This window comes from Alosa alosa, chromosome 15, assembly GCF_017589495.1.
Source record: "Alosa alosa isolate M-15738 ecotype Scorff River chromosome 15, AALO_Geno_1.1, whole genome shotgun sequence".
Classification (NCBI taxonomy): Eukaryota; Metazoa; Chordata; class Actinopteri; order Clupeiformes; family Clupeidae; genus Alosa; species Alosa alosa.
The window spans coordinates 18,855,688-18,869,306 of record NC_063203.1 but is presented as its reverse complement, the minus strand read 5'-3'; the positions used below and the strand labels follow the sequence as shown (position 1 = coordinate 18,869,306).

General features: G+C 39.4%; 2 protein-coding genes across 2 annotated transcripts; both read left to right on the top strand.

The window, feature by feature from the left end:
- The first annotated feature begins 6,625 nt into the window (after positions 1-6,625).
- On the top strand, positions 6,626-7,581 carry LOC125308148 (olfactory receptor 52B2-like). Its single transcript, XM_048264446.1, has one exon. It carries the CDS (start codon positions 6,626-6,628, stop codon positions 7,550-7,552), a length of 927 nt encoding a protein of 308 aa, XP_048120403.1. The 3' UTR covers positions 7,553-7,581.
- A 4,688-nt stretch (positions 7,582-12,269) lies between these two features.
- Positions 12,270-13,296, top strand: LOC125308144 (olfactory receptor 52B2-like). The gene has a single exon (XM_048264442.1). The coding sequence runs from the start codon at positions 12,355-12,357 to the stop codon at positions 13,294-13,296; it is 942 nt and encodes a 313-aa protein (XP_048120399.1). The 5' UTR covers positions 12,270-12,354.
- The last annotated feature ends 323 nt before the right edge of the window (positions 13,297-13,619 follow it).

The following is a 13,619-nucleotide window of genomic DNA, read 5'->3' as shown; positions in this document are numbered from 1 at the left end:
ATCAGCTACCTAAAACACCCATGTATCATCTACCAGCCTCTGTGATAATTAATACACATAATTCAGACCAACCTGGTGAACACTGGTTAGCTACGTATTATAACTGAAGAAGGTGATGTGTGTTTCTTCGACAACGGAACCGTCCAGACAGTGATATATTTCCTCCAAGCATATATACACATTTCTGAAAAACATGGGTAAACGTCTGCTATATTCAAACCAGCAGGTGCAAGACTTTACGCCTATCACATGTGGTCAACATTGTGTGTTCTTTTGTATCATATGTTGAAAGGGTTATGCTATGAAGATGTGATGCTTAAATACTCTGAAAATTTAAATAGAAATGATAATATGGTGTCATTAATTGTGAAAAAATTACAGGTTGTAAATGCATGTGTAATATATTCACATGTGTGCAGCATGCACAGATCAATGATAAGTATCTAAAAAGTGTTGAAAAGGCTTCATAATAAATAAACATGTCAAATGACATTTCAGAGTTGGGTGTTTTATTGAAAAACAAAAGGATAGAAATACACACATTATAAGTCATACCTGTATCAAAGTCATACAACCTTATAAAACATTATATACATAAGAAAAACAAAGCAGAAAAAAATTACAATTTACAAAATATTACAACATCTGTGAACATTAGACATAAGCAATGCATCGTAATCATTACAAGATTTTCTAAAATTCAAGCCATGCTGTTGCATCTAATTGAGGTGTTGAAAAACCAGGGGATTCTGATACCGCTCTAACTGGTGTATGAGTAGGTGTACTATTTCTTTTCAGGGCTGTGATTGAATCTTTAACTAGTCTATTTGGTATTGTAGAAAGCTTCACGAAGTTCACCAACAATAAGGATGTTAGTAGCTGTATCGGTAATTGTGAATTTTGAATGTTTTTTGTGAAATGGAACCCATGTTTTGGGGTACATGAACTCAATTAAAGCGACCTCCCAAGCCCCCCTTAGTGTTAGTGTTTTTGCCAGTTTAGTTCTGTAGTTGGATATTCTGTTGTCAGGATAAATATCGCGGCACGCATTGCTTGGTAAAGTCACATAAAACCCTTAGGCCTTCCATGATGTCACGGTGTGAATAAGGATATGTATGTTGTGTTGTGATTTAAGACATTTTTTAAGCATCAACCACATCTTTTGCGGGGACCCATGAGTTAAATTTTGATGGCCAACCTAACCATTTTACCAATACCATACGCGTCCTACCTACTCTTTTGCTTTCCAAAATCTTTTCCACTTTGAATGCCTTATCCCTGTTTATGAGGATTTTCTGCAACTCCTCTTCATAAAAGGTACCTTCTAACATGTCTCCATCATAGTCTTTCAACCTGTAAACAGGTGGGTTTCGATGTACACACTCTGCTATGGTGAAAAACTCACGTGTGTAGTTTTCCTCATACCCCTTTGTGAATGCACCTCTGACCTTAGATACTCTAACAAGCTCTCCTATTTTGTATTTGAACACAGATTTTTTGGCAGCTCCCGTCTTTACACCATACAGGTTTTTAAAGACCACATTTTCATTTTCTTTTGTCACATCCACAGGTCTCATTTTGATACTACGATGGTAACTGTTATTATAAGATGATACCATATCAGGTAAGACGTCACAGTAGCGTTTTAGAGTTGGCGGCTGTTAGATAACGCCACATTCTTGATTTAATAGTTCTGTTGAATCGCTCCACGACACTAGCTTTTAATTCACTCCCAGTGGCGAAATGATGAATATTGTTTTTATTCACGATCCTCTGGAAATGCTGGTTAAAAAATTCTTTCCCACGGTCAGTTTGCAACTTCTGGGGTATACGACCCTCTTCTATGATTGATTCAAAGCAGCGGCAACCGCCATCCTGATTTGTTTTTTTAAAATACGCACCCATGCATATTTGCTAAAGACATCTATACACGTCAGCATATATTTAGCATGGTCATTCTCCGTGGAGTATATGGACATGTCAACCAGATCCGCTTTGAAATTGCCTGTTGATACCATACACAATCACCCTATTCCTTTTGTAGTTGACACACATAGGTTTATGAAGTGTGTACGATCCTCCCCTGATAACCATTCAGCAACATCCTTATCGGTCAGATGTATCCCTGTTTTTTTAAAGGCAGCTTCTTTTAATCTAGTTATACCCCCATATGAACCCTCACTTGAAGGTGTGTAGTAGATTGTATTTAGAACCTCCTCCATGACACCCTCCATACAGCTAATGACACACCACGATGTGCATTCACAATCTTTTATTTGGCAAGCAGGCTTACATATCCATCATGGGTAGAGAATCAAGGTAGTTTAAAAATTTAACACACACATCAAAGTCCTTAGCAACCAGAAATTCCACTAGGCTATTCACAACCTCATAGACATCCACAGACTCATTCATACTTTGCTTGATGACACATACATCAGTTACATATGTACAAAGAGCTACGATATGCCCTATCTTGAAAAGCCTTGTTTAATCATACACATGTTCTCTAAAATTCCATGCACTGTTACATGATACGCCTTGTTAACGGAGGATCCCATATTCAGTAGATCGGACCATTCTTCAGACAATGATCTAGCAAGCGTCATTTGATTTTTTAAGGCTTTAAAACGATGGTAAGGTACAGCAATATCAGTTGCATAACATGTAGATTCGTCTGCTATGACATTACACAGTAAGGCTGTTAGCTCATATTTCACACGCTCTTTTGGCGGGCCTGAACCACAGCACCAATTCCCCATTACAGTTAATTGTCCCAATATGTCAGAGTTTCAAGAATAATGTCTGTATCACAATCCTTTATGTGATTTTCCTTGAAAGTGTGTAAATACCCACAGATGTATGGTTCCCCTGTTAATTAAGAGACGATAGCTTCTACAGACCCCCAAATTTTTGGGGATGGGTCTGATAGCCGTAATGTCCCAATAGATGATTCACGCTTTGCAGTAGTGGTCTTTTGTATAGCCGATGTTTTATATCCTCAACATTTGTTTGGAAGTAGTAATGCATCTGGTTCAAAGAGGCAAGAATGTTGAATCTGGCTGGGGTGGCTTACTTGACATCCAAAACAGTCCTCCTGTAACTTCTGCTGATGATGTGTTGCAGTGTAATACACACACAGGCCTTGATAAGTCCAAGAGGTAGCTCTGCCAAACAACCAACAAGGTCTTCACCAGTAGCTTTAGAAGTCCCGGTTCCATCTGCTGATGATACAGGGTTTAATGACACACCAATCTCTAAGTCTTCTGAACAATCCATCATGCCCACCCCACCACAGGTATTTTGAAAGTATACACACATTATCAGTCATATTAACATCTGTTGAAGGCATCACGACAGTTCTGAACGTCTCGATGATCCGGCTGGTGTGATCGTATACAACCACTAACCATTCATGGGGTGTAGTCTGGAGGGCGGCGACTTCTCCGCTACCCAATCATGTGTGACCTCTCCTTTATCTTCAGAGTCGCTTTTGTTACCGTAGGAGGTACACCCACAGGGCGTCATCATCCACAAGATGGCATTCTCTAACATCCTCTTTATCATCCGTCAAAGTTAGCTTCGCAAATCTCTCACACAAGTAATCCACGTCATAATGTATCATTTCTTGTTCAATTACTGATTCCTCTTGATGAAACATACTTCTTGAACTTTGATCCACACCATCAGGCCGAACAAGCGCTTCAGTCATTTCAACTTCATCCACATATAGAGACATTGTATGATGTTCACAACAGCTCTGAGAGTAAAGGAACCCTTCGTATGAAAACCTCTTTTTAAGCTTCATGAACGAGGGGGCGCTTGATTCGAGCGGGCTTCTTCACAATGGTTGGCCAGTTCCAGATCATCTTGGCACGTCTGGAAGAGACATGCCTTGACGCCCTGGTATCTTTCCAAACCAGCACTCCATTTGAACAATCTATCAACCTTTTTGAAAACATCACTTAGAACATGCCGGTCTTTCCACAGATACTCCACTTTAGCTGTATATGCGAATTCATTCAATTCTTTTTCATTATAATATGTAGGTCTTCTGTATGCACTGCTAGACAGGCGAATGAAATCCTGCGGACAGTTAGCATACATGTGGTAAGACTTGACATAGGCTGGACTATTCCATGATGCTGTGTAGCGACTGTCCATAGCAGGCTGTACAATATCCTTCCAAGAGTCCCTAAACATCACCCAATCTGCATCACAAAATGAAATGTGCGCCATGTCGTCTGAAAACGCCAAATCCGGAGATGTCAATGCGTATAGCTTCACACTGCGATCTTCCTTGTCAAAAACATAGCCTCCGATGCGCCCATCGTTCAACAACCATTGGTATTCCACGCCATCATTAGGTTTACTCAGAAAATTAACAAAAGTTTCAGGTCTCCTCCTTTGCGGTGCATAAGTCATTTCAGGATTCGATAGCTTAGCGCTAACAGGGGTGAGTGTGATCCGTCTCTTTGATTTTGCCGATTCAATCATGTCAGCCATGGTAAGTGCTGTTCAAAATCACTGCTAACAATGATAGCCATACATCGCCCACAGCATTTATAATCTCAATCCTAGAGACACGCCGGGGCAAAACACACCCACTACAAAAGGGTTTATAGATAACCAGGTGTCTGCATACAGACGTCACTACTCATAAACAGGTCTTTTACAATCTTATTAGCACTAGTGCACGTAGGTAGTAGGCAGACCCCCGACATGAAAGGGGTCTCAAACAACACACTCAGAGACATGCCCGGACAAAACACCATCCCTACAAAGTAGGATGCATTGCATACCATTGAAGCCCTGCAGCTGAAATAGCTCAGTTGGGAGAGCGTTAGATTGAAAATCTAAAGATCCCTGGTTCGAACTGGTTCCGCAACTCCATTTTCTTTTTTTTTTTTTTTTTGTATTTAGATCCATTTACCACTAAACATATACAACTCTTACAAAGTTTATCTGATTCCCCATTATCCACAAAACACACATGGGGTTTTGGGGCCAATATGGACGCCCAGGGGTTTGACACCAGTCACATGACTGTCACATGACACTACATCCAATATGGATGCCAAGGGGGCGTGGCATTGTTTGACACCAGACACATGACTGTCACATGACTTTACATCCAATATGGCTGCCCAGGGGTTTGACACCAGTCACATGACTGTCACATGACTCACAAAACAATAACAATAACAAACAACACGTGGTGACAACCACGTGGCTAATTTGCATAAAAAGGAGGCGTGGTTATGACGTGATTTATGACGTCTCAGGGGGCGGGGCTTATTTTGACAGATAGTTCAGGATAATTACTACTTATAAACAACTCGCCATAGACATCTGACCAGGTGTACAATAGCGATTTTTAGACAATGCGCCAGGCCACTCCCTAGGTTGTTAATTACCACACCCCTGGGCGCATTGTTTAAAAAATAAACGTGCAAAATAAGGAATTAAACTTTGCGCCGGGTGGAAAACGAGTTTTACGCCATGCACCAGGGTGCAAAATACAGCCCACTATGTGTCTTACCTCCTTTACTGACCTTATAATGCTTTAAACTCAACATGTTATACACCAAAATAAAGCTTAGACTATGCACTTTATGGGCAATTCCATGGAAAATTACATTTTTTGTAACATCCATAACTCTAATAAAATGTGATGGTATGGTATGATGTGAATGATTACATGAAATTTGAGCATTTGCTATTTTTGGCTGAAGAATGTACATGAGAAAAAATGCACAAAAAATGTTATCATTCACATCATACAAATGCCAAGGCATTTCACTGGCATTATGGATGTGACAAAAAGTAAATTTTCCGTGGAATTGCCCTTATACAATACAATGCTATTTATACAATATAAGACTTGTGTGTATATCAATTCATACTGCTGAGTAATTAGACAATTCGTGTAGCCTATTTCTTGCAATGGCCCAGGTCAAATGTCCAAAATAATTTTATACCGTTTTTGAAAAACTCAAAAGTCGAAATCGGTATTGGCCCTCAAAATCCTATATCGGTCAGGCTCTAAGGAGATGGAGACAAATTGAGATACACACACACGCATGCACACACACACGCACTGTCTAATTTCACTGTCTAACACGTCACTGGCTAATTTCCAACCTGGCTCATTCCATCTGGCCCCCTAATCATCCCCCACTGTAATTGGCTCATTCACTCCCTTACTCTCCACCTCAAGCCACCACGCAGCATCGTAGCAGCAGTCTTACAGTAATACGTCAGACTAAAAGAAATGTTAATACCATTGCATTCCTTAAGGAGGCTTTCATGGCCTGTGATTGGAGAAGCTCCAATCCAAGACATGGGTATCTCACCACCTTTGCATGGACAAACAAAGAGTATAAAGGGGATGGCATACTGTATTGGTGAAGAATAGCAGCACACTGTTTTCAGCTACTGACTGTTTCAGATGTCTTTTGTCAGATCAGCTCTATTGAAGAAAGATACTCACAATATTCTGATACATAGCTAAAAACTGACATTTTTCAAAACCATGTATTTTTAAGTTTTAAAGTATCTTTTCTTGTACTTTCAAAGCTCCTCTTGTACTTTTTAAAGCTTTCTTTGACTGGCATAAATTGTAATGGACAACATTACTATTGCCTTCAAGCTCAGCCTGGACCCTTTTTTTATCCCAGCTGGTGCAAGGTATCCCATATTTTTCTTTGGACTTGTGATTTATCTCTTTTGTATTTCCTGCAATATGACACTGATTGGACTCATTATTATGAAGAGGAACCTTCACAAACCAATGTATTTTATTTTGTTTTCTCTACCACTGAATGACCTCATTGGGATCACTGCAATGCTGCCTAAAGTTCTTTCAGATATCTTAACAGACACCAGTCAAGTTTATTATCCTCTATGTGTTCTTCAAGGCTTTTTGCTTCACATGTATGGCGGTGGAGTTCTTTTCATTCTAGCTGCTATGGCTTTTGATCGATACATTGCGATCTGTTTCCCATTACGGTATAATTCTATCATGACACCCAAGGTTGTGGTGACAGTAATTGCAATTGTTTGGGGTGTGGATTTTGTCTTGATATTAGTATTGTTTTCTCTCCAAGCCAGGCTGCCATGGTGCAGATCTAAGATCATGAATGTCTTCTGTGACAATCCCTCAATTCTCAAGTTGACATGTAGCAATACCTTTCTCAACAACATCATTGGCTTGTTTAACACTGCTCTCATGCAAATAATAAGTATATCTGTCCAGGTCTTCTCCTATGTCAAGATACTGATTGCTTGTCTGGTTTCAAGGCAAAATGAAGCAAGAAGTAAGGCTATCAACACTTGTGTAGCACAACTGGTTATATTCTTTGTATTTGAAATTGTTGGGACTTTCACCATTCTTTCACACAGATTTCAAAATGTTTCACCTGATTTACAGAAGATTATGGGTATGCTGATTTTTCTTGTTCCCCCTATTATGAACCCTATTGTGTATGGACTGAATACACAGGAAATTCGAAGCAACCTCTTCCGTTTTCACACAAAGGTGTTTGCATAAAACTGTAACATTACACCATACCGACTATAAACCCTGCACCTCCACTGGCTCTTTAGAAGCTGTTATAGAATGTCCATGTATTGCAAATGTATAATATTTTACCAATATTCTGTATTTTACAAATATCCACATTTGCTATATTTTCCTATGCGTAGTATGACTGGAGCCACCTCATTTTAAATGCTACATTTCTATTGTTAAAGCTGCAGTTGGCAAGATTTTTTGATCATATTCACTGACACCAACACAATGCTCTGACAGAACAACATAAATCAGCCAGTTTAAAAAAAAAAAAAACCCCGCACTTCTACCTCCACCTAGAGCCTGTTATTTGTTTTGCAAAAACCCACAGCTCCCGGTTCTTCTGGTCCAATCAGAGCAGGGCTGAGTGAGATGTCACTTTCAATCAGTCTGGTGCAGTCTGCTGCGCACTGAGGAGCACAAACTCAATGAGAGGGTGCTCGGTGGTTGTAAGGGAGGGACATGAGAGTTCTAAACATTCAAAATGTTGGCTAAGTCCCCTCAATCTGTCAGACTTGCCAACTGCAGCTTTAATTTATTTTTAGCATTACATCAACCTGTAATATTTTCCGGATTGTATGCTTTAGAGTAATGAACAACAATAATGTACAAATATAACAAATAGGCTGTGCATAACTGACTGAACAGCTAATGGCTGTATTAAACTGTATATTATCCATGTCAATTTTATGACTTTCCCGTAAAACAAAGGGTCTGACCAAAATGGAAAACATCCTGCCTTTTAAGACAGCATGCAGTGGCAGCAAGGCATCGACGCCTGTGTGATTCAAATATTTGTATACAATTCTGCGTTCTAACTAAGATTCTTCATGCTGGCATCAACATCCAAAATTCTATTGAAAGATGTTTCTATCAAATCAGTTTTTTTTTTTTATAATTTTATAAGATAGGAAATCTATAGGTTCTGAATGCAGTTGGATTTATTTAATTAACTGATGTTTAATACCATATTAAATATGTTTGTTTCAGTACATTTTGTAAAACTAACAATGAACACACTCTAAGTGTTGATTTTGTTTTCACACAAATAAACCTTCACCTGCAAATCACTCAGTGAAATGAGACTGGGGCAAAGTTTGTAGGCCCGCTATAGGCAGATGTGTCTGTGCTTCACTCAGAAGGTATGAAAATAAAACAAAAATACTCAGGGTGTTGAGCAAAGTGAGTGCTTGTGACTCAAGGTTTGAAACCGATAAAACTATTTTTGCCTTCTAAGATATCTTAGATTTCCCGAATAACGGTCGTTTTAGGCAGCATCAATGCACACTTTATGCTCCCTATCACCATTAATCCTTTGCGGCAATGTCTGAACCAGCTGTGAAAAGTAAACAAAGATGGCAGATGACATCGGTAATGGCTATTGAATCTGTTGAAATGTGATTTGTGTGACATTATTTTCCTTAGATTTGAAGTGAGAAATAAACACTTTACTATTTGATTATACCATTGATGTAACCATTGATAGCGTCTGGTCTGATATATCCCAAAGGCCTTGGGAACCTTATTTAGGAAATCTGTCACTTTCTGCCAAGACACTAAAAGAGGGTCATGATTAGATCATTCATCAGGACAATGAACCAAAACAAACATCCAGATCAAAACAAAAATGGTTTACTGAACACAAAATCAAACTTCGGTCATTGCCATCTCAGTCCCCTGATCTAACTCTGATACTTTGCCAGGTATTTAAAGCAACAGTTTTAGAAAAGCAATAAGCCCCGAGAGGCCATAGGTTACGCTGATTCTACAACAGCTGAGGGGCGTACGGACTCGTTGATTATTAAAAGCAAATATATTGGTGCACTGTATGATTTCCAGCCGTCTTATTTACTATTGTGGAACTATTCACAACCGCTCAATATTTGAACCTGAAGCATAGACGGTGGCGCAGCTATCAACGTGCAATGAGTCTTCCAACAGAAATCAATGGGATTTTACAAAATGGCAAATAAAACACGACAGAAACTGTATTTCGCTATGCTACTTGTTTTGGAACATCAACGAACACCACTAACCACTCGGTGAGTTGCACAGTTTTGGAAACGAACGTTAAGGGTTGTTTTAGGACATGTTTGAGTAGCCTACTACAGTATGCCCATTGCCAGTCACCCTGAGAAGTCAAAGGCGATTCAAAACGAGTCAGAAAAGTCGAGACAGGACCAATCGTCAAAATTTCGGTGTCCACCACTCTAGTTCATCCAAAACAAACCAGAAAAGGGCCTTAAAGTGCTAAAACCCGGAATTTTCCTTTAAAAATAGCCTAGGCTAGGCCTACTCCCCAACTTTCTCCCCAATTACTCTTATCTTGCCTTATTTCTCCTAATTTTGAATGTTGCCTTTTAGGCTACTTATTTTATTTCACATTAAACATTAGGCCTAGGGCTAGGCCTACAACTGTAATGGCCCTTGTTTCCCTGTCCCTCCTTTGTTTGCCTCCTGTGCCATGTGCTCCTGTGTTTACTTCCTGTCCCTGTGTTTTACTTCCTGTCAGCCATGTGCTCCTTTGTTTGTCTTGCCCAGAGATATATATAGAATGGCTAGATGTCTCGTCCACGCTGCTTGCCAATGGACATCTTGCCACAGTCAGCTAACTCAACATTGTGTTTCAATGGTGCACTGTAATGACAATGAAGGTGTCATTGTTATAGCCTGGGGCATTGTTCTGCCTTTAGTAGAAGAGCCATCAGGTACCACAGAGCCCACCAGATAGCTTGTCTGTGACAAGATGGCTGCCGGTGATGCCGTTGGAGACTCCGCCATGAAACATCTAGCCATTCTATATATATCAATGGTCTTGCCATGTCTCAGTTCCCTGTGCCTGTCTCCGCCTCTCACCTGTTTATTAGTCTGCTAGTTTAATTATGATTTACAGCCCTGTGTTCACCTGTCTCTTGTTTTACCTTGTTTCTTGTCCACCTGTGCCCTGTTAGCCTTGTTAAATCCTTTTGTATATAAACCCCTAGTTTTGTGATGTTCCTGCTGTGTCATTGGTGTAATGTTCCTGTGCTGCACTCACTACACACTGTAAGTAAAGTCAGTGAGCTTACTCTGTGTGTTGTCCTGCATTTGAGTCAAGAAAAGAAGCAGTCCGTAACAACAACTAGGCTCTATCCATCCAAATACACACAAACACACACACAGACAGCCTATACACGCACGTTAAAGATTATGATGCTCCGGACCTTTGCTTGAGGAAATTTTCCGTAACTGGACCTGGCTGAAGGTTAATTGACTACCCCTGCTCTATCTGAATGGTTGCCAAGCAATGTTGAGATGCAGCTACTTTAACTTTTGTATCAAGTTATGGTAGCGCAGTAATATAGAACGGAATGCGGTGAAGGTGTATGTTTGCGCTGGATTTTACAACGGCATCGAACGTGATTCAGCCAATCACAATCAAGGACCGGAACTATCAGTTTTAGAATCAGAGTTAATAGGCTTGTTTGAGATCAACTGCGTCTGGCTTTCTACGTCAACGTGATCTTCAGAGGCTAGCCGGGAGGAGCTACAACAGAGGACCGCTCATCCCGGACAGACACGCTACAGTCTGCCTGACGTGACTCGCGGGAGATATTCTCGGAATTCTGCTTGCAATAAATATGCATAACTTTCATTCTTACTCATTACAATGAGTATGATGACTGATGAAATAAAGTCTTATGATTTAGTTTAATTAAACCACTGTTTTCATACAGTTAACAGGCCTGCATTGTAGCACATAAATTCAATATCAAGTGTTTTCCATATACGTGTGTCTATCTATTTAGCCAACAGCAGAAAATAACAGAATATCCAAACATTGTTGCAGAAATCACATATAAGAAGGTATTTCGGTTCATTTTCGCATATTCCAACATAAGGAAGCAGCATGAGACACCCGTCAAAATAGTCATGAGGAAATTCCTCCTAAATGGCCCTATTACGTCTTTGAACTGACGTCATGAGGGCGTGTTTCAGCTCGTGCAGATCGTGGAAGGCAACTGCAAGATCTGTCTGCAGGCTAAAACTCCCGCAATGTTTTAAGGTCATGTGACATGGCGAGGGGTAAGTCCCTTCCCGGCTGACAGAAGTCGGACAGGATGTCTAACCAGTAAGCATTGCGTCCATCCCAGTATGCATTGTGTTCAACCCAGCATGCATCACATCAAGTCAGATCTGCATGAAGACGAACAAGCCTAATGTCTTGTAAAAGCAGCAAAATGCTATGCTGTGTTTCACCTGAGGGGGGTGCTAAAATGTATTGTTTATTGTAAATGTTTATTTTGGTGTTCCCCAGAAGAAGAAAAAAACGTAACTACATGCATTTATTCTGTGAATGTTGACTTGGAACAATATTGGTACTTAGGTGTCAATAATTGTGAGCGACATATTTTTGTTAAAAACATTTATTTCTTTATGAGATTTTTCATTGTGAGATTACAATAATTTATCCTGTTTTTAATCAACTTAGCAGAGGTGCCAATAATTCTGGAGGGTACTGTAGTAGTTGAAAATCTAGAATGGTATAGAAAGGGTTAATTGCACATGACAAATCACATCATCACATGTCATATGCTTTACTACATGGCTTCATGCTTAAATATAACTTACCCTACCATCTAATATTAGTCAACTCATTGCCTCCTTCTGTGTGGAACTAGAAAGTAAGCTATCTTTCTATCAACATAAGTTGTATTGTACTGAAAATGCAACATGTAATTTAATGTCTAAAATGTGTTGTTTAACAGACTTTCTTCACACCACTACTGGCATGTTTGGACATGGACAAATATACATTAAATCAAACATTTTCATTTGATTTACAAATTGCCAGTTTTGACATCCACCCCTCAGCTGAATACCCTATTTTCATTATAGGCCTTTTGGTTTACTTATTTTCTGTCCTCTCAAATGTGATGATCCTGGTGCTGATAGTTACTCAGAGGAGTCTCCACAGACCGATGTTTTACATCCTCTTCAGCCTGCCATTGAATGACCTCATTGGAATTACTGCAATGCTTCCCCGTGTGCTTGTGGACATTGTGATAAAGAAAAACACTGTATATTACCCACTCTGTGTCTTTCAGGGTTTTTTGCTCCATATGTTTGGTGGTGGCACCCTATTTGTATTGGCAGCAATGGCATTTGATCGATATATTGCTATATGCAAGCCACTGAGATACCATTCCATCATGACACCTCTAACTGTTGCTGGGATATTGTCATTGGCATGGGGGTTAGACTTGGCCATGATTTTGGTTCTGTTTATCCTTCAGGCTAGACTGCGTAGATGCAGAACTTTGATAATGAATGTATACTGTAGCAATTTTTCTTTGCTAAACCTGTCCTGTGGAGAAGACATAACAGTCAATAATGTTTATGGATTAGCAATAACAGCATTAATGCATATCATCACTATAACAGTACAGCTATTCTCATATATCCAAATCTTATTGACATGTGTCTTTAACAAACAATCAGATGCCAAAACAAAAGCTGTGAACACCTGCTTAGCACAGATAATAGTGTTTCTGATTTTTGAGTTTGTTAGTTTGTTCACAATACTGTCCTACCGGTTTCCAAATATATCCACAAATGCCAGAATGGTCTGTGGGATGATGATTTTTCTGATTCTGCCTGTTTTCAATCCCATTATTTATGGAGTGAAAACTAAGGATATTAGAATAGCATTCTCTCAGGTAGTTAAGAAAAGAAGGCTTTGATAATATAGAATTGTCTGTTATACAATCTTTCTGCATGGTAAGCTTTTTTTTATGCAGTGATCATTTGCTTTTATCATGGATAATTTTTAATTAACTCCTTTATATTGACACCAGGTCACGAGTGCTTGTCATTTAAATGCATTTTATGGATGTTGTGTTTTATAACTGTATATTTCCAAGAATGTGTACACTGATTATTGGATATTAAAGTTTTAGTGTATCTCTGGCACGTTGTGGTGTTTTGGTGGTGACATGTCCCAAAAACATCAGAACTTTAGAATGTTGAGAAAACGCTAGATTTATATGTGTTCTCCAGAGTAGTC

Coding starts and splice junctions, on each gene's coding strand:
- LOC125308144 (XM_048264442.1), top strand. CDS start 12,355: ATGGACAAATATACATTAAATCAAACATTTTCATTTGATTTACAAATT.
- LOC125308148 (XM_048264446.1), top strand. CDS start 6,626: ATGGACAACATTACTATTGCCTTCAAGCTCAGCCTGGACCCTTTTTTT.